We start from the raw sequence: 25824 nt of genomic DNA on the forward strand, positions 1-25824 counted from the left end.
TTTTATCAATACATTCTGGCACATCCGGCCCATTACAAACAGTCATGATCTTGATTTGGCCCAAAACAAAAATAAGTTTGACACCCCGGGTGTAGAACTTAATTAAATGTATCCAAGCTTTCAGCGTTTCCTATTCAAATTCAATAAAACTTTTAGAGAAGCACGACACATCAAAGTCCACAGGAGAGAGAGAGGGGGAGGGAGAGAGAGAGAGAGAGAGAGAGAGAGAGAGAGAGAGAGAGAGAGAGAGAGAGAGAGAGAGAGAGAGAGAGAGAGAGAGAGGCCACACACGATGCAGAGGGAGGACGGGAGAGCCGCTTCGGTCGTGAACACGGGGTTTGTCAGATATCAGTGAGGGATGTACAACTCCCCTCCTGCTGCTCACCTCGGGGTATCACAATCTCCCCGAACCCCTTCTGTGTACTTACACTCACCAACACGCACGCACGCACACACACACACACACGCACACACACTCCCTGAACCCCTTCTGTGTACTTACACTCACCAACACAGTCACCAACGCACACAAACTGACAGGCGCACACACACAAACCATTTTGTGCTGAATTGAACTCAACAATTGGAGCCAACGTAGGGCAAGCATATTATTCATTCCTGGAGGGAGTCGTGTCATTACTGACAGGCAGACATAAATATTCCTGAACCCCTTCACCAAGGGTTAATAGCTGTCCATCAGACAGCAGTGGCACACACAGGGCTGTGTGTGCCCAGTGTGGACACACACAGTATGGGTGAGTTCAATGGTATACCAAGGTTATTTGTGAAGATTAGGGGGGGGGGGGATCTCGGAGAAATGAAAAGAGGGATAGAAGATGATGGTTAATAGCAGTTTAGCATGTTTAAAAGGAAAAAGAAACACACCTAATGCTACATATACTGGAAAGATTTTCTCGCCACTTCACAATGACGTCTGAGTTAAAAAGTTTCAACAATGTTTCTGTGTCGTCTCTTAGGCTGCTTCGCTCAGAGCAAGAATTATTTCATTAGACTGAAGGAATGCACGACAGTCGCGGAATAGCATACCTAATCACCTCAGAGACCCGGTACAACAAACCAGCAGCTGAATATGAAAGTGCCAACATTTCCCACTTTGTTCCTAATGCCGCACGGCCAATCAAAATTAATTTATTTTAATGTATGCACACAGAAGGTCAATTATCCAAATGATTCCAGTTCAGATTGCACCTGATCTTGGGAGCCAATGAGCCATGGAAAGGGCAGATGGGTGTTCTTTGCAAGGCAAATCATCACCACAACTCGTTTTTTTTTTGTGTCACCTCCATACCATTTACATGTCCAAAATGCGTGGACCGTTTGCTCACCTTTAGTGAAATGCATTCCAATAATAGATAAATAGCTTAACATTTAACTTGCGCACTTAACATTTAACTTGCGCAGAAGGAGCGAGGGCAGAGAGTAGACCAAGACCAAAATTTCCATACAAGATATAAAGCTCAGCTGTTTATCTTAAAGTCTGAGAAGTAAAAGTCATAATTTCACAAAGAAAGTGAGTATGGTAAATACAACCATACTCATACTTCATTGTTGGTTTAAACATTATGCTTCATTGTGTATATTTATCTTTACAGTCTGTTGAGGTTCATTCATAGATCCTCATCATTCTAACTTTAAAAAACCAATGTCTTTTTTTACATATTTGTAAAATATTTGCCGCCAGGCTTTACTTGTGCCCCCACCAGGCTTAGCAATGCTTATTTAAGTATTTTTTTTAATGTTTGCATTTTTTAAGACTTTATAGTTGGTGTTCAGATATTAATCTTCCAATCACACATAATTATCAAATGATACTTTCAAATTTTGTGTCAACTTTAAACATTTTTAACTAAAAACATGGCGGACCGCTGGATGTACGACTGCCGAGCGCCCCCCCACTGGGCTTAGCAAGTTTTCTGGGGGAAACCTCACTTTATATAGATCAATTACACAAAAACTGATGTTTTCCAACATTTAATTAGCTGCTTATAGCTAATGAAAACACAACAATTAAGATTAGAACATTCCATCAGATCAAGAAAAAAAGAAATTATACAGAAATATTAGCATATCTTTAATACCGGCTTGAAGGCTGTAATTTTCAAAAGGTGCTTTTAATCTGAGAAGCGAGTCCATCAGAACGTTCATACTCTAATGTAAGGTTATTGACTGCATTTTAGATAAAGTATCTCGGGCGGTGAGAGTTCATCAACCTGGCTAATTATATTCCCGTGAGACCGAAGAGCATCATTTCAGGCGCCGAATAATCTACCTGCCAAATGATGCATCAGCACAAATTGATCTAGTAACAATAACTGTGATTTCAATAACCGTTGTCTTTTAGAAACAACTTGTCTGACAGTGATAAAGACTTATAATACTTTGTTATTCAAATGGAATGGCATTACGGTTAGTCTAAATGCAAATATTTTTAAAAGCATGAGTTGAGAAGGATTGACGAAAAAAAAAAAAGTTTCTGCAAAAATGTGCCTATTTTAAAGTGCAGTTTGGACCTCACTCTCTTCACAATACAGTAAGTGGCACCGTTACAGCAATTCTCATCTGAATACGTTTCATTCAGGCTTGCAGCAACATAGTGCAACAGTTTCCTCAGAAAACATGAAAAGCTGAAGTTACTGAGTGACTCCTTTAAATTGTGAGACAAGTCGATGGTAGCCAACATGAAACGACCAGATAGGTAAAAAAAAAAAAAAAAAAAAAACCCGACACAATAAACAGCTCATACAGAGCAGCACAGAACATAAAAATGTTTGGACTGGTAACAGCAGATGAAAAGAGTGGACAGCTGTTGTCAGCATTACAAGTGAAGAGAGAGAGGCCAAGGAAATATCCTACAAGATCGATGGTTTGTTTTTTAGCCTCCTCAGAGGTCAATTTATTGTCTTTATGTGTAATTCAGAGCTCAACCAAACAAAGTATTCACTCTCCATTTTGGTTCGTCAGTCTTCAACCACTCCCCATGTGGTTCCTACCGGGTCTGGAGAACCGAGCTTTAAATTTACACAAACTGACGAAACTGTTTGCAACAGATGGGAGCAATTAAAGTCTGATTTTCAAAGACCTACATATGCATCCGAAAACTGATGAGACTTCTTATCGACTCCCACTGTTCCTGTTGGCTTCTTTCTGAAATAAGAGAAAAGAATCGGCAAACAAACCGCAGCTAATCTCAAGTTTTATTGAGCCGAAAAGAAGAATTTATTTCATAGAGGATCTGTCGGACGTCTTGCAGGGAAAGGGAATCAACCGGTCGCCCCCTGCTGACTTTCAATGGAGCTGAAGAGCAGAGAACAGCATATTAATTAGCCGTTACGGGTTTCCTCAGGTATTAGAGGGATCAAAGAAAGCAATAAAAGTCTCAGGAGAAACTGAAGAGGCCGACCGGCTCTCGGATCGATAGAGGTCACAACTACAGGCTTTCTCTATATCACGACGGCCAAATAAGCTCAACAAATAATGTGACCTTTGAACTCCAACAGAAGATGATTCAATTGACTTGAGGTGTCGGAGCAACGTACGGGTTGCTTTACTTAGAAATACAAGCAAATCATTCAAGCGGGCTGCAAGTAGTGGATCCACACAACCTGGTGCACATCTCCTAACGTCTCCCTGTAAAACTCAGAAACTAGAACCTGTTGTTCCAAAGTGCTTACACCGTGCTCTTACAAAGTGATGCAACATAGTGGCAAAAATTTCTGTAAACAATTCAGTTTGTATTCCCACAAAAATACCCCATCTAAACTGTTTTCCACCAACATTTTAACAGTATTTTTCAGTCAAGTGAAAATGTAATAATATATCAGCTATTTTTTGCTCTATTTTTAACTTCCATATTGCAATGTAAAAGAGACAATATGTTTAAAAATGCAAAAGCCTCCACCTTTCTGTGACTAATTCAGCAAACACTGAATTTGTCATAGAAGCTTTATTAAAGTGCATTTGGTTTAGATACTTGGTTAACAAAACAAAGTTTGACATTGGTGTTGAAGTCTAGGTTATTGGCTGTTAAAAATCCTTCAGGCAGTTAGACGTTTTTGTTCGTGCTATCATTTCAAAGTAGGCGAAGACTGTTTACGCTCGATTCTACACTCTTGTTCATAGCCATCTCTCCACGAGATTAAATTAACCATTATCTTTTTTGCTTTTTTTTACCAACCACTGAAACAACCATTCAAGTGTCTGAATGATACTAGAGCCTCTATGCTTTATAGAAGCTCCAAAAACATGGTTTGTATTTCTGTTTGAGCCTCAGGACTAATCTTACATAACTAATATAGTTTCCTTTATTCTTTTGTTTCCACCTTCCCACATGTTTGCACTAGCACTTATCTTAAGCATTTTCCCAGTGGCAGGTATGGGTGCTCAAACTTGGGACAAGAATCTGGATAAAATACAGTTTGCGGGGATGAAAAATGAACTGCAGAGAAGTATGAGTGAAGGTTGTGTTGAGGCACTGTACAGACAGCAAAATGAGAAACTGCAGAAGATGAGTGGAGAGGGAGGGAAGTTCTGGATGGATGTGTAAAATGGGTGGAAGAGTGTAGTGGGGGGTTGTCCTAGCAGTGATTACATTGTCCATCAGGCCGCAGGACGGCCTGCATCAGCCCACAGGATTGATGTTTGACAGAATAATTAGAAAACTGTCTCAGGCTGTAATCACTGGAGCTCATCTTGCAGAAGACGACTTCCATTCCCTCGCCGCCACACACGCACACACACGCACACACACACGGACACGCAAGTGGGAGTCATCGGTGGTTGACTGGGTGTACGGGATGGCGGCTTGATAGAGTGGTAAGATGGGAGTGTTCCAGTTTATTCTTAACCAGCTGAAAGACTTTATCTGCAGAGGTGGGGACGGCAGAGGAGCGCGGCACCTCACACGCTGGTTTACTGAGGGCGGGAGGATTAGCGGGGGACGGGGACACGCTGGTGATTTTAAAGGTGCGCGGTGACTATTTATGGAGCGAGGGTAGAAAAATGAATTGAGTGGAGTTTTATCGCCGTGGCTGGCAGAGCCCACACATGCGCTAACCCTCCCTTCTTCTGACTCGATTAGTTCAGAGCTACCGTTTCAGTAATGCGTCTATCAGTGCAGATACTTGACACAGTCCAGGCCAGCAGCTCCTGTGGGGGGAAATATCTCTGCAGGGTTTTATTTATTGCTGCCAACCAATGAGCTTTACATTTTGGAGACGCAGCACACCACGGAAATGTAAAGTGTTTATTCCAAAACTTTTAAGCGTTTATGCCTAAATCAACTTTTGAAAAAAAAAGAAAGTTCGGATTTTTCTTCCTTTTTCTTGATTTTTTTTGCAAAAATCACGTTTGGCAGGAGTAGCCCAAATCTGAAGTGATTTGAGCTATTGTGCTCAAATAATATCTTTGTAAATTACTAAACTCACGTAAACTTTCGATATTTACTCACTTTCAGACCTATGATTCACTTTAGTTTGTTTTGTGACGAAAAGAAAAATGGATGGAGCATCACCTAAAAGCTTTTAACAAGCACCACAAAAGATCAGTGTAAAACAAAACGTAATTTATTCGCCGACCAAATAGGTAGCACTTTATTTGAAGGGGTGTGCACAGGACTGACATAACACTGTCATGAACGTAAAGAAGTCTTTATGAATGTTTATGACTGTTGTCATGAAGTGTCTTTCGGTAAATAATGACACTTTTAATACAAAGTTGCTTTAAAAGTCAATTAAAAGTGTCAACTTTGCATTAAAGTGTCATTACTTACCAAATGATGCAAATTTGCACTTTTAATTGACTTTTAATGCAACTTTAAAGCGACTTTGCATTAAAAGTGTCATTATTTACCGAAAGACACTTCATGACAACAGCCAAACATTCACAAAGACTCCTTCATGTTCATGACAGATGTTATGTCAGTCTTATGCACACCGCGTCAAATAAAGTGTTACCAAAGCATAAGCATACACGAAGAACAGATAAAAAAAAAATTCAGATGTTACCAAAAATTAGCAGGTCAGTAATTTCTTAATGCCATGTCAAAAATACCAACAATCTGTCGAGATTGGGAGGTCTAGAAAAAGTTATAATTTGTCGTCAGACTAAGTTATGGCAAAGCAAACACTCAACAGACTTTCATTAGATACGCTGATTCAATTGTTTATCACAGAAATAAAAAAGCTGCAGAGCTAAGCACATGGCAGCTGCCTAATATATTCAGACATCTAGATGTTTTAAAGATGACTTCCTGAAAATTAAGCCAAATGTCAGAATGGTTAATAAATGGACTCTGAGTGACTTTGAACAAGGTTCGGTTGTTGATCCCAGGCAGGACGGTCTGACTATTTCAGAAAGTGCTGATATAATGGGATTTTCAAGCACAATTATTTATCAGGCTTACAGCGAATGGCCTGACAGAGAAAAATAATCAGAACGTGTGACTGGAAAAACCTTGTTTTTGTCGGAGGAAGACAGGCAGACCGGTTCAAGATGATGAAAAGGCAACCGCAGCTCAAACGAGCAGATTTTACAATAAAAGGTGTACAGAATACAATCTTTGAACACGCAACGTGTCAAACGTCAAGTCAAAAACTAAAACTAAAGCCAAAAAACACACACCAGCAGCCAATGCTGCCAGCTCAGAGCAAGAAGTCGGGACTACAATTCGCACTGGCTCACTGAAGCTGGACGTAAATAAGTTGGAATGTTTCAACCTGGCCAAATAAGTGACAAGTTTGGTTTATTGATACGAGATATGATGATCTGAGGTTGTCAATGATTAGATAGTGTTGACAAGCCACTAAAACAAAGAGACTGAGAGTCTCTTAGTTATTATCTATTCTTTATTTATGCATGTCTTAAAGCCATATTCCATGCATTACAGTTTTTTTTGCTCTTGTGCTTTTAACATAAGAAACCTAATGTAGCCTAGATGACTGGTTCATTAGTTTTAATGATTGTGGTAGGCAATAGTACAGAATAGTTAGCTGCAAATTGATTTACCATTAAAACGAAATTTAGTGCATTTTATGATCATCCATCAAACATCTTTGTGCCACAGCAGCCATGAGCAGAAGGCAATCAAAGTAAAGCAGGATTATTAAAACTATCACATAGCATCCAGTGTTTAATGTTGCTGTACTTTGTTGGTTTGTCAGTGTAGTTTTTCCTCTTTCTGCAGGTGTAGGAGCAGACGTAGGTTGTTGACTTGTATTCTCTCTGTGCTTCTTCAATCTACTCCCATTATCTTCTTTCCCTTTTTCATTTCTTTTATCCATTCTTTTACATCTTGGTGTCTATCACATTTCATATAAACAAAAAAGAAATTCCTAAATAACCTTTTATCTATATATCAAATAGAGCATCATGACGTGCTTACAGTGAGAGTATAAACCTGACCGTGGCATTCGGATAACAATTCTGAGCGTCACAGAATTGTTATCCTGTGACGCTCAGGATAACAATTGTTATTTTTGTTTAAATAACAAAAAATAAAAACCGAGACAAAGGTATCCTGATTTTTAGGTGATGCCTTGCACAAAGGTGCAAGGGATACCTTTGCATCCCAATTTATCACCCCAGTTACAGCTGCCACACTAACCCCACCCCTAGCCTGAAGCCAGAACTGGGTGTAAACAACATGTAAGCTTGGTCAAACCCTGTATTACGTTGCAAAGCACTTTGTCTTATTCCCTCTTGCCACAACATACAGAACAACCTTCTGAAGTTCCTGAAGGCTCCACAAAAGGGTCATATGCCATTGTTGGGGGGAAAAAAGAAACAGACATCGAGTCTAAATGTAAGTTGCAGGGAATCCAACTCAATAAAAAGCCCACTGTCTGCAGTTTCCTCAGTGCGCAGCATGTTTTAAACCAATCAGGAAAGGAAACAATATCCCTTAAAAAGGTCTGAGCCCAACATCAAAGAATGTTTTAATAAAATCATAGCCAGCTCATCCTGAGCTACAATATTGTAGGTTAATCCCATGAAATTGCAGCTCCCCTATTGCCCTCAGGTCAAGCTACGCCGATGCTTCTATGAAAAGCATCAGATTTCCTGTGTACATCCTTCAGATCCTCCAGAGTACCACCTGAATGTCATCATTATCTTTTAATCCAATCAAACTCTAACAAAGAGAACAGAGAACATACAAAATCCTTATTTTGTGTACCGGACTTGAGTGTGTACCGAAAAAGAAACTTGAGCTTCTTTAACAAAGCCGTCCACCAGGATCCATTAAGAATCCATTAGGAGCAGAGAACATTGGGTACACTCGTCCACATTTTGATCCACACAAATATCCAGCAGCCGGTTCCCTTTATGAAGGATTTTGTGACATTTTAGAGCACTGATATGGTGCGTTTTAATGATTACAATAAATCAGAGCAAAAGACCTTTGAGTTCGTCGCCTTGGCAACAATAACTTCTATAAATCGAATGGCCTACCACCCGTAGACTCGGAAGAATGGAGCAAGCATGTCGGCTTCAGGAAATGTGAGGATATTTGTTTTATTTTTTACATCAGTCTGAAAGAGTCCATATCCAAACGAAAAGAAAACGAAATTACAACAAGAGCCAAGACGAAGATGAACACTCGGTTTGGCGGCAGATGCTGTTGTGTGGATCATTTGAAATTTCAGTGCGCTCCATCAGCAACAGAAAAACTACTTTCTGTGCCATTAGAGGGCATCTCGGTTTCCCCACAGCGCAAATCTCCCGTCCATCTGCATCTTCTTTTGGCAGCAGCTGATGGTGACTGAGATAATAGTGCGGTGGAGCCGTGTTTTACATCGCCTCAGCTGCCTGGAGAACACGGCAGGCTTCTGTAGCGGCAGACAGTCACGTAAGCCCAGATAGAAAACAAGGGATTTAGCTGTATCATGCAATCTGACAACACGGGTTTTTCTACCAGCTGCCACTTATGATGAACGTAGTGATACTAATGAGTGAGTAAAGAACAGGGTTACTATGGCTTTTCCTCTGAAATGTTCTAGATTTTTTTTTAAACGTTCTGGATATTTAAGTACAAAACTCCAATCTAGATAGAAAAAAAAAACACAACAGGCTGAATTTTGGCTCAATTTGCAAATATGGGAAAGTGTGATTTCGCTGCAAATTTTTCAATGTCTGGACAACGTTAGAAGATCTCAATTTCAAACTCAACCAAGCAATAAATTTGAATAAGTCACTGAAAAAAAAACACACACACATTGGGAGCCCCAGCAGAGCATCTCATCGATTCAGGCGTATGAACCGGATCCTTTAACAAACACTGGACACGTAATGCTGTAAGAGTTTACTGGTGTCTCAGTTTTTGGACCGTTTAAGGTTGTTTTATTTCTACGATTATGGCTTACAGCTAATACAGACTAAAAATATGAATATTGTATTGCAGAAATGCTAAAAACAAGTTCTACCATGTACTTTAATGGACATGCACTCCATTCCTGCTCGAGGCTCTTTCTACACAACTAAAACCCCAGATTTTAGTTTTTCAGAAAATTATAGCACTTCATTAAATGCCTCAAACTTAGAATGCAGAAATGTGGACGTGTGTGTCCATTCACTGTGCAACAGATGTACTCAGTATTTGCCTGTATCTACTTTTGCATCAGTGATCGATGCAGCGTGGCATGAGGAGGATCAGCCTGTGGCTCTGCTGAGGTGTGAAGAATAGACAGATTGCCTTAAGAAGAAGACTTTGTGGCGTCTGTTGGCTCCGCTGTCTCTTCTTCCTCTTGACAACACGCCAGATTCTTTGTGCGGTTCAGGTTGGGTCATTTTACTGACAATCAAGCACAGTAACACGGCAGTCATTAAAGCAGGCACTGGTACTTTTGGCAGTGTGGGCAGGTGCAAAGTCCTGCTTCAAATCAAAATCAGCAAAAGGAAGCAACTGCATCCTCTTAACTTTCATGGAAAACTCCTGCTCTGTCTTTGGGCTTGATGACGTGGCTCTTCAAATTATCATCGACTCTGGTGACCTATCAGGACCTTAAGTGACCTGGACTCCAAGCGTGTCGGACTGTATGACCCGCATTTCTAAAGAAAATGTAAAGTCTACATTAGTCCAGATCGGAAATCAATAAACAGAAATACTTTTTTCTCAAGCTATGAAACGAAACCTTATTGGTTCACTTTAAGTAAAAGACGTAAAATAAGTTTAGATTTGAATGATATAATGTAATGAAATACAAGTGAACATCCACATGATGTGTCTAGACTCCGTTACTCTTCACGAGATTCAACAGTTTGTGATTTGTGATGCATTTTGTTTGTTTACAAAAATTTAAAACGATTGTAGGGTCAGAGCTTTGTTTGGTGTGTGAATCAGAGTCGACTGAAGTGTGGAGCTCCTGTTTAAAGATGGATTCATTCATAGCTAAGGACTAAAAATGCAATAGTGAAATGCGCAATTTATTTTGTAAAACTAACTCAAAAGCCAACAGCGTCAATGAGCTAGTCAAAATGTAAGTTGAGATGTTGCAAACAGAACATAAAGGGCATCGACTACAAATAAATCAGTGGAAAAATTATGCTTTTTTTTCCCAGAAAGCTTATAGAATTGTATGTTTTAGACAAATGTCTGGAAACTCAGACATTTTTCATAGTTAGACTCTTAAAAAACACAATAAAGATGTATTGATTTTTTTCCAATACATTTTCCAATACCAAATCCAGACAATAAAACATAGCTGTACATGTTTAACACTGCAGCTGTATGTGTAATGCCAACATCAGACTGTTTTCCGGAGGCATAACGCGTGTGTGTGTTTTCACACGAACGTCATCTATTCTGACCGGCAGCGTAAAAACACAACGCAAGAGCCGATCTCTCAGGAGATTTGACAGGAGGGTGTTTCATGTGAGCCTCATTGTCTTTCCATTACAGCCGATAATAAAGAACTGTGCGGATCAGACAAGAGGCTCGTATCAAATTGGGCCTGGAAAAGCCAATTATAGTGACAATAATCTCTCGCTGTACCGCTGCAGGCATGTCTCACTATACAAAGCAACAAATACCTGAAACAAGACAGACTGGGAGCGAAGCTGTTGAGATGAGAGAAGATAATTAAAGAGATACTGTGCGGAGAACAGCTAATTAGGCCTCACAGCTGGCAGAAAGATTTCATATTTCAAGAGCACAGCTTTGGGATTTTGAGGAATTTAGATGGTTTTGACAAATTGCTGGAATATTTAGAAATGTCTGGGCACTCGAGACAAAAATGGACCTGTACTCATTTTGAATGAATGAAGCGTTTATGCGTCTCTGCAACTTTTCGTCAGGCCGTGAAACGGTTCCATTTACATTGGTAGAAGCAACAGAAAATTCACTTTTTTTCTTAAAAGTTGAACAGACAGTTAATCTTCTTAACACCAGCACAAGTACGTGGTGATACTATAGCATTGTCGTACAAGAATTTATTGGGAATGTTCTTACATTGTCCGACACATCAGCTAATGATGCAAGACGCACTTTGAGCAAGTATCGCCAAACGGGGAAGGCTTTGGTACACTGCTAACAGCCCTTTACTTTTACGGAGCTAATTAATTTACAACAACGTTAGAAAGCAATTAAACTGTGATGCAATCATTAAAAAACAAATTTAGAAGACCATCAAACCCATTAGAACCCAAGTAGCAAAGAAAAAGGGCTGCGTTTTGTTGTGTCAGTGCACGGCTCAGGGAGCACAAATGGCCTCATCACTCGAGTCGCTGAGCGGCCTCACATCTCGTCTTCAGACAAGAAGACACATGAAACAATGCAGCTGGGGGGTTTCCTCCAAACCAGTTTCAGTACAAGAACTGGGCCAGTTTCTAACTGGTTCTATAAAGGAATCTCAAAATGTCTCCCTTACTAAACCTGCCTTTTAGTCAGAACTTTTGCAGATGGGCAGGGCAAAGTGAAAAAGTTTAACAACACCAATTATTCTACTCAGTATCAGCAAACAGATGCTATGCTTCCTTCCTAGTCGTATTTTAGGGTGCATTCACACCAGCCCTGTTTGGCCCACTTTAATTGAGCTCTAGTTTGTTTGCCTAGAAATTCATGTGGGGAGGCGTGAGTGTGCAATCGAACTCCAACGCAGTGGTCCACCACAAACTTAGTTAATGGTTAGGCTGAAGTGAACTTTGGTGCGGTTTGAATGCCAAGCAGACCGAAGCCCACCCCAAAAGCAGGAAGTGCATTATAAAGCAGGGCATTCTGGGTAAATACAAAACAAAACAAGCGTGCGAGTCGAGCGCTAACGGGAAAATGGTGTGTGATCTTTTGCCAAAGACAAATGAGAAATCCTACAACCGCTAAAAGCTGACGACACTCATTTTTGTTTCATGAGGGAGGAAGTTGAGCTCAGCATCCAATACAGAAGTCTTTTCAAATAGTTTGGTTTGTTTGGCATAAGGCAACGTGAAAGCGATCTGCACTAGCTGAAAATGTAACAAATGCTGCAATTTTGTTGCCTAATCTAAACAAGTCTACCCTACTACCGGGTGTGAAAACGCCGCTTTGCAATCCGAAGCAGCTCATCTCTGTGTAACCTCCTTTTGAAATGGTACCCGGTACCAACTGAGGCATTTTTCCACTGGTCCAGCAAACAGCTGGTAGTGAGATTGGTGCAGTTTCAGTGCCAAATGACAGCAAGACCCAGAGCTTTTGGTGATTGAAACACAAAGAACTGGTGTCAATTTAATACTAGAAGAGGATTCGTTGGAAAACAAAACACCTTGTAAGACTTTCAATTTTATTTTTATGCTTTTACAAGACCAGCACAGTAAATGATAATCTTGATAATCTTTTGAAAATGTAAAGATAATAAATGAGAATCGATGGCAGAGGAAGGTGTTTGGATGGACAGATGTTTAAGTTTTACGTCCATTTAGTCCTTGACAAAAAGTTGCTCTGCCACATGCAGATCCCCTCTGTCTGCAGCCTCCAAAGGCTGTATTGGTACCATCCATCCAGCCTCTACCCAACCACCACAGTGTGAACCCGGTGCTGTGATGACAAAATGCTCCTGGCAAAAATAAGAGAACAAGGAGCGCACTGCTCAATTAGCCTGAGCTCCAATCCAAGATCCTCTATTGATTTCAAGAGAATGAGGAATGGCAGACAGGGGAAAGCTCAATCAGACATAACCATGGGACTTGTCTCTCTCCATTTCTGAGTGTGTGTGTGTGTGTGTGTGCGTGTGCGTGTGCGTGTGTGTGTGTGTGTGTGTGTGTGCGTGTGTGTGTGTGTGTGTAGATGTACGCACATGTGTTTGCGTGTGTAGGGTTATGTGAAAATCAAATGGGGACAAATTGATGCCAAGACAAGGTGATGAGGTGGGGTGAATACATTAGCAATCTATGCCCTTTATTCAAACATAATGGTTAAGTAATAACTCTGTTGACAGATGAGGCAGCAAAAAAATAAAATAGAAGTGTTTAAAAGCATGCTATGCCCTTCTAATGCAGATCAAATGGAGAAGACGACGGACTTGGCATTAGTTCCCAAAAGGGCAAATCAACCCGACAGGTCGGCTACATCTCTACCCATTTATATCCCTTCTTCAAATTAACCTTCGGCAAAGAGAGCGGACTCACACCGTTTGCCCTTCACGTTCCAGTTGAACCCTCCCAGAATGGTGGAAATTGGACATTATTGCTTTGATTCCCGAACATTAATCACCATCAATTGGCAAGAGCAGCTCTCCAACAATCTTGCGTTTTATTATTATGCATTTCCGAGAAGAACATTGGAAGTTCTCATGTAGTAATCATCATACTCTGGACCGACAGTCATTCTTTCTTTGTCGTCAATGAAACGCACTCAGAAATCACTGACGTGAATGTAAAACGAAGGGCTCTGATAGATATTTATACCAACAAGGCAATAGTTCATAATTTATACCCGTTCTACAAAGTGATTCATTGTGTTTTCAATGTATTTATCAGAGTGCAGAAGTCAGAGCTGACACACCCTCACAGCGCTGCAGTTCCCCTTACTGCAGCTCACCATCAGTGTATTCAACACCATTTCTCAAAACTGATAAATTATGCAAAAATACAGCTACTTCCACACTAGATTAAGCATAAAATATCAGAGGTTGGAGGAAAATAAGTTTACTCCCTGTAAAATCAAATTAAACTCTTTATACATCATATCTCTATATAACTATATCTCTCTACAGAGATCTGGATGTTCTTTAAGTTATTTTACACTAGCTTTGATCGTATGTCCAAGATAAGCTGAATTATTTAATGCTGCTGACTGCTTTAGATATTTCCTCTTTAAATTTGCGCATATCAATCTTTTCCTCTTTCCTCATGAACCCTGACGAGCTCCAGATGCACCGGAGCCACCGCCACGTTTCTCTGTTGGAATGGAGGCGAGCAATTATGAATCAGGATAAAAGGAAATGCTTTGAAGTAAATACACTGAACTAAACTAAACGCTTCTTTATTGATCATTGTGTTTTTGTAGGAAAATTGCGGTTTTGCAAAGTACGACCAGGAGTGTTTCCCTTCACTTTTTGATGTGTGTAAACAAAACAAAGATCTAATCACGCCCGTACTCATGATGCATTAATCAGCAGACGTGCGCTTCGGTAAAGCGGCCCAACTGGGACATAAATTCCTACCCTTCCCGTCTCGGAGGCTGGAATGTACAACCTTGAAACCTGCAGAAAGAAACAAACGAATTTCTGCATCCAAAATGGAAAAAATAATAATAATAAAAAAAAGTACACAAAGTAAACTGAGGTGTAGCATTTCATCACGCTCGGAGTGAGAAAGTTTCATGGAGTAACAGAGAGTTAGCATTATTACGGGGTTGGCTTAAAACACAACACTAATCTTACAGCCAACAATGGTGGACGACAATGCGCACAATGCCAACCCTATAACGGTCACTATTAGATTTTACTGCCCTGTAAGCAAATCTGCCAGAAAAACCATTATATAACGTACAGCCTCCCTCCTCCCGTAATGGCAAACCAATACAATGACCAACACGGCACATAATTGAAAAGAAAAAAAAAAAAAAAAAAAAGAGAGAGAAATACATCAAGCAGAGCTACTGCTCCCCGAGAACACACAAACTGTCTGCTTGTCAAAAGCAATGTTCACTTCTCTCGTAGCCTGGCCTCAATATGGCAGCCCCAGCGTGTCGGCCGGACTAAGTATGCGTCCCCGAAAGGCTGCTCCCCTATTTAGTACTTGTGTTATATTCCGCACGCCGAGAATGAACTCCATTATCAGGGTAGTTTGCTTTCTTCTCTTTCTCGCTTGTACTGCTTGTATTTATTACACGTGGGAGCAGCATCTCCCACAGGCCCGCGGCTCCAGACAGAGAGGTGATTTCGCTCGGCTCCAAAATAAAACAGCTTAGGACTTTTACATCACATGCGAGTCTTGTGATTAAAAGTTGATGCGGGTCCCAGGTGGGCTGCACGTGCGTACGAGCGGCGGCGACAGGAGCCGCGTATTTGCACCTATTTACATGTGTTTGTGATGAAAGTAGGAGGGCCGTGTGGTTTCCAGTAGAACAATATGCTTTAAAGCACCAGGGAAATAGCTTTTTAGCACATAGTTGTTTTATTTCTTCCTGCGTTTCTTCAAGGACAAGGCGGCGTTGCTGTTGTTGTTCAGAACAAATTTCGCAGCCCAAGTGGAGCTTCTTCCGTCCCGCAACATCTTGGAACGTCGAAGCACGTCAGATGCAGGATCCGACGTTAGAGGCGTCGGGATGAGCTCCTGCAGGATTCGGCTAGCAGCCGTGAAACTAAGAGTAGGTCCTCACTTTTGAGTGCAACAGGACTGAGCGAGATGAAAGGCTACAGGGATGGAACAGGAGAGGCACAAGGAGGGAGAGAAGTTCAGAGAGGAGTTAGAAATAGACGAAGTAAAACACGCACAAAAAAAAAACAGGAGACAGAATGATGGGAGCACTAATGGGGGCATTTTGACACTACACTCGGTATAAATGTGCAGTCATGTCCAACTAAATAACTAGTGGCAAATGTCATCTATAAAAATTTAAAAAAATCTGTAGAAAGGTAATCTTAGGAAAACAGAAAGAGTCTGGCCCTGTGGACAGGATGATGGGATCTGGAGTGTCACCGTGAGGAGGAAAGCGGTTAAAGATGGACCACAAGGTAAGGAGAGGCAAAGCCACTGAGACGGAAAGAAGCTAAATTGTGTGCCATTTTGTTTCAGGGCCTTGGGGGATAGAGAACTGTGGGAGGCACCTTTTAAAGTTACATAGAGTGAAGGAAAACATAATAATAACAACAAAAAAAGTTTACATTTATGACGACTGTTCTATCATCTTCACAGGATCACAATTTGACATGTGCATAGACTTCAACCGATATTTGATTAAATGTTCAGCAGAATGCAGAGAAACTTTCCACCACTTTGTCTGAAGATTTGTCCTACTACAAAGCTTGGGTTGGGTTTAGCTACTTAGAGATCACTGTCCTCTTAGAAAACCCAATTTTATTAAACATGAAATCAATCGATTTAAGGTGAAGACAAAGAAAGTGATGCTAGTTTATACATTGGATAGTTTATACAGTTAGTTTTAGTTTAAAATCTTCGCCTCGACTCCTCCAAATGTTTTTCTTGACATTGTGACCCAACAACTCAATCTTTGTCGTCTCTCATCGTAAGACATTACTCCAGAAGACGACGGCTTATCCGTGTGGACAGAGACAGATTCTTACAGCGCTTGAGTGTGATTTTATAGAACTCCCTTCTTCCTTAGTCAGAATCCTCTCAGTTCACGCTATAGTCTATAATCTATGTAGCATTTGTTTCATTTGAGAGAAAGAGAGATTGAGACAGTTTGGGTTAGATGTTTAAAGTGGAAAACAATAACACAAGTCATGCTTTAAAAACTAGATTTAGGATCTTCTAAGTTGGAAGTTGTTTATATCAAGGTGCTAGAATGTATAATCATTCCAACCTGGATAAAGCAGGATGGAAAACATCATTAAAACCATCATGAGATTCATACCAATGATAAGTATGTCATAACCTTTCAAAAATAAAACAAGAGAAGAGAATCGCCACAGCAAAACAAAGATAAAGTGGCGGTCGCATCCGTCCAACTTATTCTTGGCGGTGCTGCCGAAGACTGACGGAGACATCTGAGGTAAAACAGTTTGTTTTGATGCGAGTAAACTGTATTTGTTTAAGTAACTTTGCAGCCGAAATACTTTCATTCTTTCATTATAACATGAAAACTTCAGCAGTAACAATAACATATTTTCACACTGATCTCGTGTACTGTGTATTGAATAAAGCTGGGTCAGTTTGCCGGTTTTAATGTTCTTAAATGCACTATCAGCTTTGAAAATAACACATTCAACCTGCCTTTTAATTCGTCTGCATATACTCGGTGTTGTTATCGCCCCTTTTTCTCAAATTTGTTTTTGCGGACGTGCTGAAGAACAGCAGCGGGAGGCTGAGCTTCCCCAACAACACACACGACGAAAAACGTGCCCCAGACTCAGCAGAACAAACTGTTCTGAAAGGCTTCATATCTTTATAAGGAGTTCCCTCCTGGTGCAAAATGATTCTGCCTCAGAAAAAACAAAAAACAAAAAACAGATGAAGTTTTTGATGATCGTGAACAAAAAACAGGTTTAAAGGGGAAGAAACGAACGCGGCGGTTTAGCCCCTCTGCTTCCCAATCATGATTTTACAAAGCCGTGGCGATAAAACATGAGAATTGAAGTTTATTCTTACATTACTTTAAATAAAGTCTCAGTTACATTATTGCAGAAAGGCTGATATGGGGGGTAAACAGCGTTCTAAAGGAATTCCATCACATTCTGTAGCCCATAGAAATTACAACAACAACAAAAAAAAACAGCCCTAAGCCTTGAGAACAACATAAATGTCAAGCTGGACAAAAAAATATCCATCTGCCACTTCCTCCATGGCACAGGCGAGAGGCAATAACAAGGTCATTTGGCTGTTGGTGTAGCTTTGCTGCTCCTGCTCCGTGCCTACAGGTGATCTGAGAAAAACCCCAATAAATTCAGCTGTTCTGTCAACAAACTGTTCGAGTTGCGGATATGAAGAAAGTGCAGCTATTTACTTCAGCATGGAAAATAAATACGTCTTCGCATAAAAAGGGCTGGGGGTGTGGGGGAGGCCTCAAGTCAAACAAAGCTGAATGGTCTGGTGGAGACAACCGAGCCACACGAAACTTCACAAATTTAAAAGCGAGAACTTTGCTTCCAGTCATTTTATTTTCTCCTTTTCCTCGGTTTCATTGCATTTTGGAGTTTATTTCCTGTGCATGTAGCGACGCAAAAGTATCTCCATTAAGTACGCGAGTTTCCTTTTCCATTTACTTTTTTAAAAATATTACTCTTTACGGTAATAGATGCTTAAAGGGAAGATATGAAGGAGGTGAACCGAGAGAGAAAAAGAAGAAGGCTTTGTCATCTCCTGCCTCGTCTCTGTTATGCAGCTGCAGACGCTAATATTACTTCCACTCCTCTCAGCACAATGACCCAGAGACATCAAAGCAGCATCTGAGAAGCAGGGAAAAGAGACAGAAAGAAGCAAAAACACACAGAAAAAACGAAGTGTGACAGAGAGACAGTGGCTAACAAAGATGACAGATACTAAAATATCAGCTTTTTTTGTGACGGTTGCCACAGAAAGACCTTATTACAAGCCAGTTCCTTGTTCATATGGGTTCTAGGATTTAAATGGGTTATAAATCGTTTGACTCTCGCTGCGACTAAAACGTCACAGAGGCCGATAAGGATAAGCGAGACATTAATGGCTATCTTTACAGTAGGCACCCAATTCTTTATCTTCTTCTGTAACAAACTTATACGACGCGCCATCAATGATGTTCACCAAAATATTAACAGACAAATACTAAGTAATGAGAATACATTCATCAGAGATATAGTGAATAAAACTAATATCAGTTAAAGATTCAGGAGAGAACTGCGTAAAGAGCAGCTGAGACACAATCCATTAAATGTTATGATGTTTATTAATTAAGGAAACTCTGTACACAAGTCTTTATCGCAATTAGCTGGAAATGGACTGAAAAAGACGACAAGGTAATTTATCAGCCAATCAGATAAAAACATGAAGTAAACATTAATGTCCCAGACCCTAAGCAAACTTCTCTTTATTGTCAGTAGGAAGAAAATGTTTGATTTTTGCAGTATTTATCAAGTTAGATGTATCTTTAAAAACTAATTAAAGGCGGTTTTCGGGTCTGGGCTTTCCTAACCATGTTGACCTCACTGCTGGATGTCCTGCAGATGCTCTCGTAGGGACAAAAGTACCTTCCTTACCAGTAACAGTGAACTCGTCACATTATCTGATAAAAACAAAAAAATTAAATTGTTATAGTAGTTTCGGGACTTTTCCCCAGATCCTATTTTTGTACTTTTTGTGGTATCCACTATCATTATGACCAAGTCAATTCTGTAAATGTTCTAATATAAGAAAATTATCAATTGATTGAACTCTATTGCTCATATGATTTAGTCACATGACTTACATTAATGAACGCTGTACAAGGTTTAGTAGTCTGATGAGAAGCTTAAATGCCCCCTGGGTGTTTTGAAGTGGTGCAAGATGTAAATGAGGTAAGTAGCACAAAGTGAAATCAAAGCAGAGACCATGTAACACTGAGGAAATGTAATGCAGCATTAGTTAGTGGCACACAATATATTTCTAGAAGTATTGAGTCACCCATTCAAATTAAGGAATTGGTCTAGTCGTCTATATATATATATATATATAAATCCAGCACCCTGCTTCTACACATAAAGACAACTACAAAGTCGGTCTTCCAACACCTGTAAACCATATCTAGGGTTAAAGGAATAATGTTTCAACATCTTGAGAAACTCATACATTTATAAAAGTTTTTTTTTATAGTTAAACTGATCGCTGCAACAGTGTCTTCACTAAAATACACCAGTGCAGACAGCTGATCCAGAAAGCAGATGCTTTTGTAAGAGCATGTCGTATTAAAGTCCATCAATCCCTAAATAAAATATCTTTGAGAATGGGATGACGTTTGTGTGTACAGGCAGAGAGTCAGGATCAGAAAACAACTCGGCGAATATCAGGCACAAAACGTCTCAATAGTGAAATCTCTAATAAATCTGATATAAAAGTTTAAGAGTTGAGGGCACTTTAAGGCAAACTGACAACCAACCAGTTGCCATAAAGCAACCTCACTGAGTCTTCAAACCTCTGTTTGTTGAGTTCACCAAATCCACAGTGCGATTTAAACATCTATTTCTAAGTAAAACAAAAAGTAAGAAAGAAAGAAAGCAGAAAATAAATGCAAATGAGCAGCTTGCTGAAATTATGAAATGATTAACATTCCCTGTGCAGATCAGAGCAGGTTTCCCAGCTACCCGGGTTGAAATGCTAATGGCGCCTCCAACTCTCTTTAATGTCAATCCTGTTCGACTTTTCTCCTCCAGTAAGGGAGGAGCTTCTCGTTGCTATTTCCGTCCGCAGCAGCAGGAGGGACAGACAGCAGGCTTATTTCCCAATCTGCATTTGGGGAGACGGCCCAGGACACGATGAGACGAAGGAACAGGAGGGTAGGTCCTCTTGTCCATGTGGGAGTTTCTTTCCTTTTCCCGCTTTTTCTATCACTTTCTCTCCGCAAATATCCAACCTATTTTTAAAAAGCTCATTACAATAATCACGACCGCTCCGTATGGGGAGGGAGTGACGAGCGAGACCCTGTCTTTCCTGTTGATTGCATGTCTTTTTCAAACCACCGTATTCTTGTTGCTCCATTATTGGGTTTCAGATTAGAAGGGCAAATCGATCAAAGAGCAGAAATGTGATTTGACAGGCAGTAAGGGCTGATTGGAGAAGTTTTTTTTTGTTTTTAAGAATTCACACTGTTAAATGTCTACTAGCTTTAGTTGAAATTATACTTTAAAGCAATAAGAAAATACAGAGTATGTTTTTATGAGAATGTGCACCGTTTCTGTATTTTTAGGAGTTCATAATATATCCTTTTAGTAATGTTAGCAAAATATACATGAAAATAAGGAAGAGAACTGGACTGAATTTGATGTGATCATCGTGAAATTTACATCTCCAATCTGAGAACCGGTGGCTGGCTCCCAGGCATTCCCACAGTGTTTAATGTTGCACGAAATTGCCGAAATAGATCAATACGGCACCTTTAAGAATCAATGTTTAAAGTGCTGCCTTAAAAGATACGCCTCCATTTCACCTAAATGTTGGGAGTTATAACTTAGCTTAGAAATCTGGGATTGAAACGGTGTATAAACTTAGATTTAAAAAAAAAAAAAGGGGGAGGGAAAAAAAGCTTTTTATTCAGTGTATGTGAAGATCTTAGTTCTACTCTTTCTAAAAATGTACCGTTCCAGTTTTTACCACAGTACAGCGTGCGTAAAACTGGAAAGCTGACAAGTGGAGGCGAAAAGACAGAAGTGTCAACCACAGCAGGTAAGCATTTAAATGAGTTCTTACAGATATAGGAACAAACAAGTCAACTATTCTGAATTAGACAGCAAAAACATAACATCCTATTCTTCCCTAGTAAAGGAATGAATTTGAATTAAAAAGAAGGATTTTCCTGAACTTTCAGGAGGAGAGATGAAACAAACGACACATTTATTTTGAGTCTTTCTAAGAGGTTCCAATAGCCACGTCTGGGACTGAACTTGCTTTGTTTTATTTTTTTATTATTTTGGACATCGTCTTAGTACTCAGAAATCCAAAGGCATCCAATTCATTCCAAACTGGGCTTTCATGCTTTGAAACACCTGTGAAGTTCTCCATTTGCAAATTGTTCTTTTGCACGGGCATAAACTCAAAGACCTTTTTCGCAGATAAACATGGTAAAGTGTTCCTCCGACCGCATTTCTACACCTGCGCCCGAGGTGAAAACAACAGCAAACGAGCCATCGCAGCTCGTAATTAGAGCGAAACACTGTCGAGTCAAAGAAGTGTTTGTTGTTGCTGGAAGGTGGTTTTTAAAAGCTGGACTGATTACCAGCTCATTTAAATCTGCATTCCGCTCGTCAAAGGGCCGCCGACTCAAAAGGCAACCGCAGATCAGTGCTGGGATACGGGGGGCGACAGCAGTGAGGGAATTAGTGATGTGATAACTGTCAAAACACAATCAGCCGTGCAGGACAGTTACGCGGCTCACACTGTTTAGACTGGACTTATTAGATTTCTGAACATAAAGTCGAATCGGTTGCAAAACAGCCCAAGCTGTCACTCACTTAGACTCTCAGAAGCGCGCTTCTGACTGACTGTGCTTTTTTTAAATTTATTTTTTGATACGCGCATGATGACGGCTATTGAAACAAGCCTCTGACATCCAAACATGCAGCTGAGAATAGAGTTCATCTGCTCTCAGCAACCGAAATGATGAAATATGACGACACAAAAGCCTGTTTTAACTCTGTGAAGCACAGACAAACGCCAAGCCCCACTAATGAGCGCTACTGTCTGAGCGTCACGGCAATAGCCAACCAAAAAAAAAAAAAACTCACTTTTTGACAAGAAACATGACTTTTATAATAGTAACAGGTCGTCAAGCTGAATTTCGACGATATAAGGAAGCGGATTCACTGATGGGCTTGATTCATGTGGTTAAGCTGTGCGACAGAAAGAGAAGCAAACCACTTTTGTTGATAGCTAGCCGTTACCTTTGGGTCAGCAGTCAGCAGCTTAAAAGCCTCGTACACCTGCCTCTCTTTGACACCGCCCCCGAGGTCCAGGAAATTAGCCGGCTTTCCCCCATGGAGGTCAATGATGTCACATGTTGCCATGGCCAGACCGGCTCCGTTCACTGAAGAAAAAATAAAAATAAATAAATATATATGTATATGTATAGCATAGCAAGACATCAGAGCAAGTAAACAGGTACTGAAGACCTCAGTAACTTTCTCTGTAAACATTAGACTTGGAATTCAACTCAAGCACTGAAATCAATATAAATTAGTCCATAAATTAAGATATGGGTAATAAAAATGGGAAGTCACGAAATCTGTCAGTGCAAATAATAATTATGTCAACTACTTTAGTCCTAATTGTTGACCTACAAAGGTTTCTCAACAGAATATACAGAATCTGAATCTAATGGCGAAGACATTTATATGTACGATCTGAACATAGAAAGGACATAATTTCATCACAAACCATCTTCAACCAGGTACTTCCACTATCATTTCTCTATAAAGATGTGTAAAAATTACCACTACAGTAATACATTCATTTGTCATGGCCTTTTCCACTCTCACTGCACAAGACTCCACTACTGAAGAAAACTCACACTGAACTCTTTTTAAAGCTTCCCAAAGAACATTTAGTAGCCCAGTGAACGTTTTTGATTTCATAGCACACATCGTGAGTGATGGTGAAATGGCGTTATTCATTGTTCTTCAAAGATTAAAAGAATAAATAAATAAATAAATAATGGGGTTGTCTTGATCCCAAACACAGAGGCAAAGAACTAAAGGTAGTTGAGAAAAGGAGCGATCGTCAGAACCTTTAAGATTTGATGACACATTATGGGGAAGAATTGGTCAAAATTACATCAAAGCAACGTGACTAGATCACTCAGAAAAGTGACATCTGGAAAGTGTCATAAAAAAAACAAATTTATAATATTTCTTAAACACATTTCAGAGCACGTGTGTAATTTATTTCTCTGTCTTTTTCACACAAAGGTTAAAAACTCAGTTGTGTTGATTTCCTTACAGGTGTGATCTACTTGGATTGTTACAGAAATCAAGCTTGAAATTCTTGCCTTAGTGATTTAGTGAAAAAAAAGTTTATATTTTCAATTGAATGAGACTCAGCTGTACTTTTTTATAGTTTTTTTTTATAACGGCCTGCCATCGTTTACCTAACCATCTGTACCATCACCCTGCTGGGTTGTGCAGGGGCCAGTGGCACAAGTATGTCTTACCTCATTTGGTTTAGACAAGCTGAAATTGAGTCTTGGCAAGCTCCCCCTCCGACTGAGGTCTCAGTAAAAGGGAAATTTGCTTTAACAGCTGTCACTTTGGTGCCTTACGGAGCTCTCAAGGAAGCTGCGGGGTCTTAAAAGCTGTTGTTACTTTAAGAGAGTGGGAGCAGGGGATGCAGAATTGGGGGGGCGAGCGGGGAAGAGGGGGTGACGAGGGCGTTAACACACATCTAATGTGTTTAGGAGGCTACGGGGTAAGGAGCGAGAGCACCTGTTAGTGCTGCTGTACACTGTAAAAGCTTTGATTTATGACAAGAGAGGAGGCCTTTAATGAGAATGCTAACAATCTGGCTCACTGGAGACTTTCTGGGCGGATTATGGCTAATTAGAATCCATTGGTTATGGCAGCGTTCGTTTCTGGAGTCTTCAGAAAACTGCTTGTAACGTAGACGAGAGCTACAGCGGTTTCCTTCACTTCCCCCTCCCCCCGACACGGTTTTTGCTGTAAGACGGTCAAAGCCATTTGCCAGGAGGTGTCAACCTACTGACAGTGACTCATTTACTTGTTGGTGTTTGTGTGTCCAGGTGGATGCGGCCTGTGACGGCGCTCTGTCCTCCTACCAAAGCAGGCGATGTTTCCATCCATTCCGATGTATTTAAGATCCCACTTGGCTGCCTCCATCTCCGTGGCGTCGCTCTCCGTCATATCATCCATGGCGAACACATCTTTCTGACGGAACTCGGCGTTGTCGTCAAAGTTGATCTTGGCATCAAAGCAGACCACTAGGAAGACAGGTGGGCAAAAAAAGAAAGGACGGTGAGGGCGGCGTTAGTAATGGAGTTGGCGAGAAAAACGCAAACTGGGAAATGGTAAAGAGAAAAGGTAAAGAAGGGGAGGAACTGGACAAGATAAACGGAAGCCAATTATGATTTTTAAAAGCATTAAATGATTGAGCAGAGGGAAATTTGTCCCTTTTCCTCCCCGGTCATGGTTATTTCACAGTTTGACTCATTAATTTATGTGCTTTTGATGCTGACAGGCGTGTAAATGGAAAAAAATCCAACATGTTTTTAAACTAATTTAAAAGTAAACAACAAGGTCTACATGTAACCACACTATACACATAGTTTTACATTTAGATGGCATACCCGCACAGATACAGAGCGTTTATGTGGGATGCCGTCAAACTGTGTGGAAATGTAAACAAAACACACTCCAGTCGTCTGCTGAAGTCTGTTTCCCACATAAAACAAACTTCATATGGCTGTAATTTAAGACAAATATACACACTTTACAAAACTACCTAAATTAAATAAATATTACATTGCTCTGTCCATTTTGTGTCAGGTAGGATTCATTCCCCAACAATTGCTAATCGGCATCATTTCATAGCTCAACATTTTTAGGTTCGTACTATCCTTTGCGTAGTTGTGAAGTTCTTTATCCTCCACTTTCTCTTATTTTTTGGTGATTTCCTGCTGCCACATGTTTAGACATTACAAAGTATTTTCCCACATCTCATCAAGACCTAGAGAACACACTTAATGACTAGCTTAGTTAAACAGTGTGTGCTGAAGTGGGAAAACATCAAAACACGTGCAGAAAAGTGGGCCCTCTGGAATATGGATGATACTTTCTGATCCGCATGCTTCTTCCCTTGCATGCTATTTTTGAGCATATAGTGCAGCTTGAAGTTTCAAGATGCACTCTAATGATGGATACATTTTATAATTTGTGTTTGATTCATTTATTTAAAATTGAGCTCAATTCCTTAAAGGACCTCTGAGGTACTTTGACAGAAGACTCAATAATTATTTGGATAATTAAAGAAGGGCAGATGCTCATA

The 25824-nt window shown here is 40.2% G+C and overlaps 1 protein-coding gene and 1 long non-coding RNA gene across 2 annotated transcripts in view; one reads left to right on the top strand and one right to left on the bottom strand.

Moving 5' to 3' along the window:
* suclg2 (succinate-CoA ligase GDP-forming subunit beta) overlaps positions 1-25824 on the bottom strand; it is a 113173-nt gene that overhangs the window by 23130 nt on the left and 64219 nt on the right. Inside the window, exons 8-9 of the mRNA XM_081607364.1 lie at positions 24599-24760; positions 22713-22855 (exon numbers count right to left, since the gene is read on the bottom strand). Coding sequence (XP_081463490.1) covers positions 22713-22855; positions 24599-24760 — 305 coding nt within the window. The remainder of the gene's footprint in view (positions 1-22712; positions 22856-24598; positions 24761-25824) is intronic.
* LOC145551745 (uncharacterized) lies at positions 19371-24957 on the top strand. The gene is made up of 2 exons (XR_014087637.1): positions 19371-20612; positions 24563-24957. It is a non-coding gene; the product is annotated as an uncharacterized LOC145551745 (long non-coding RNA).

This window comes from Poecilia reticulata, chromosome 5, assembly GCF_904066995.2.
Source record: "Poecilia reticulata chromosome 5, P_reticulata-male-v2, whole genome shotgun sequence".
Taxonomy (NCBI): domain Eukaryota; kingdom Metazoa; phylum Chordata; class Actinopteri; order Cyprinodontiformes; family Poeciliidae; genus Poecilia; species Poecilia reticulata.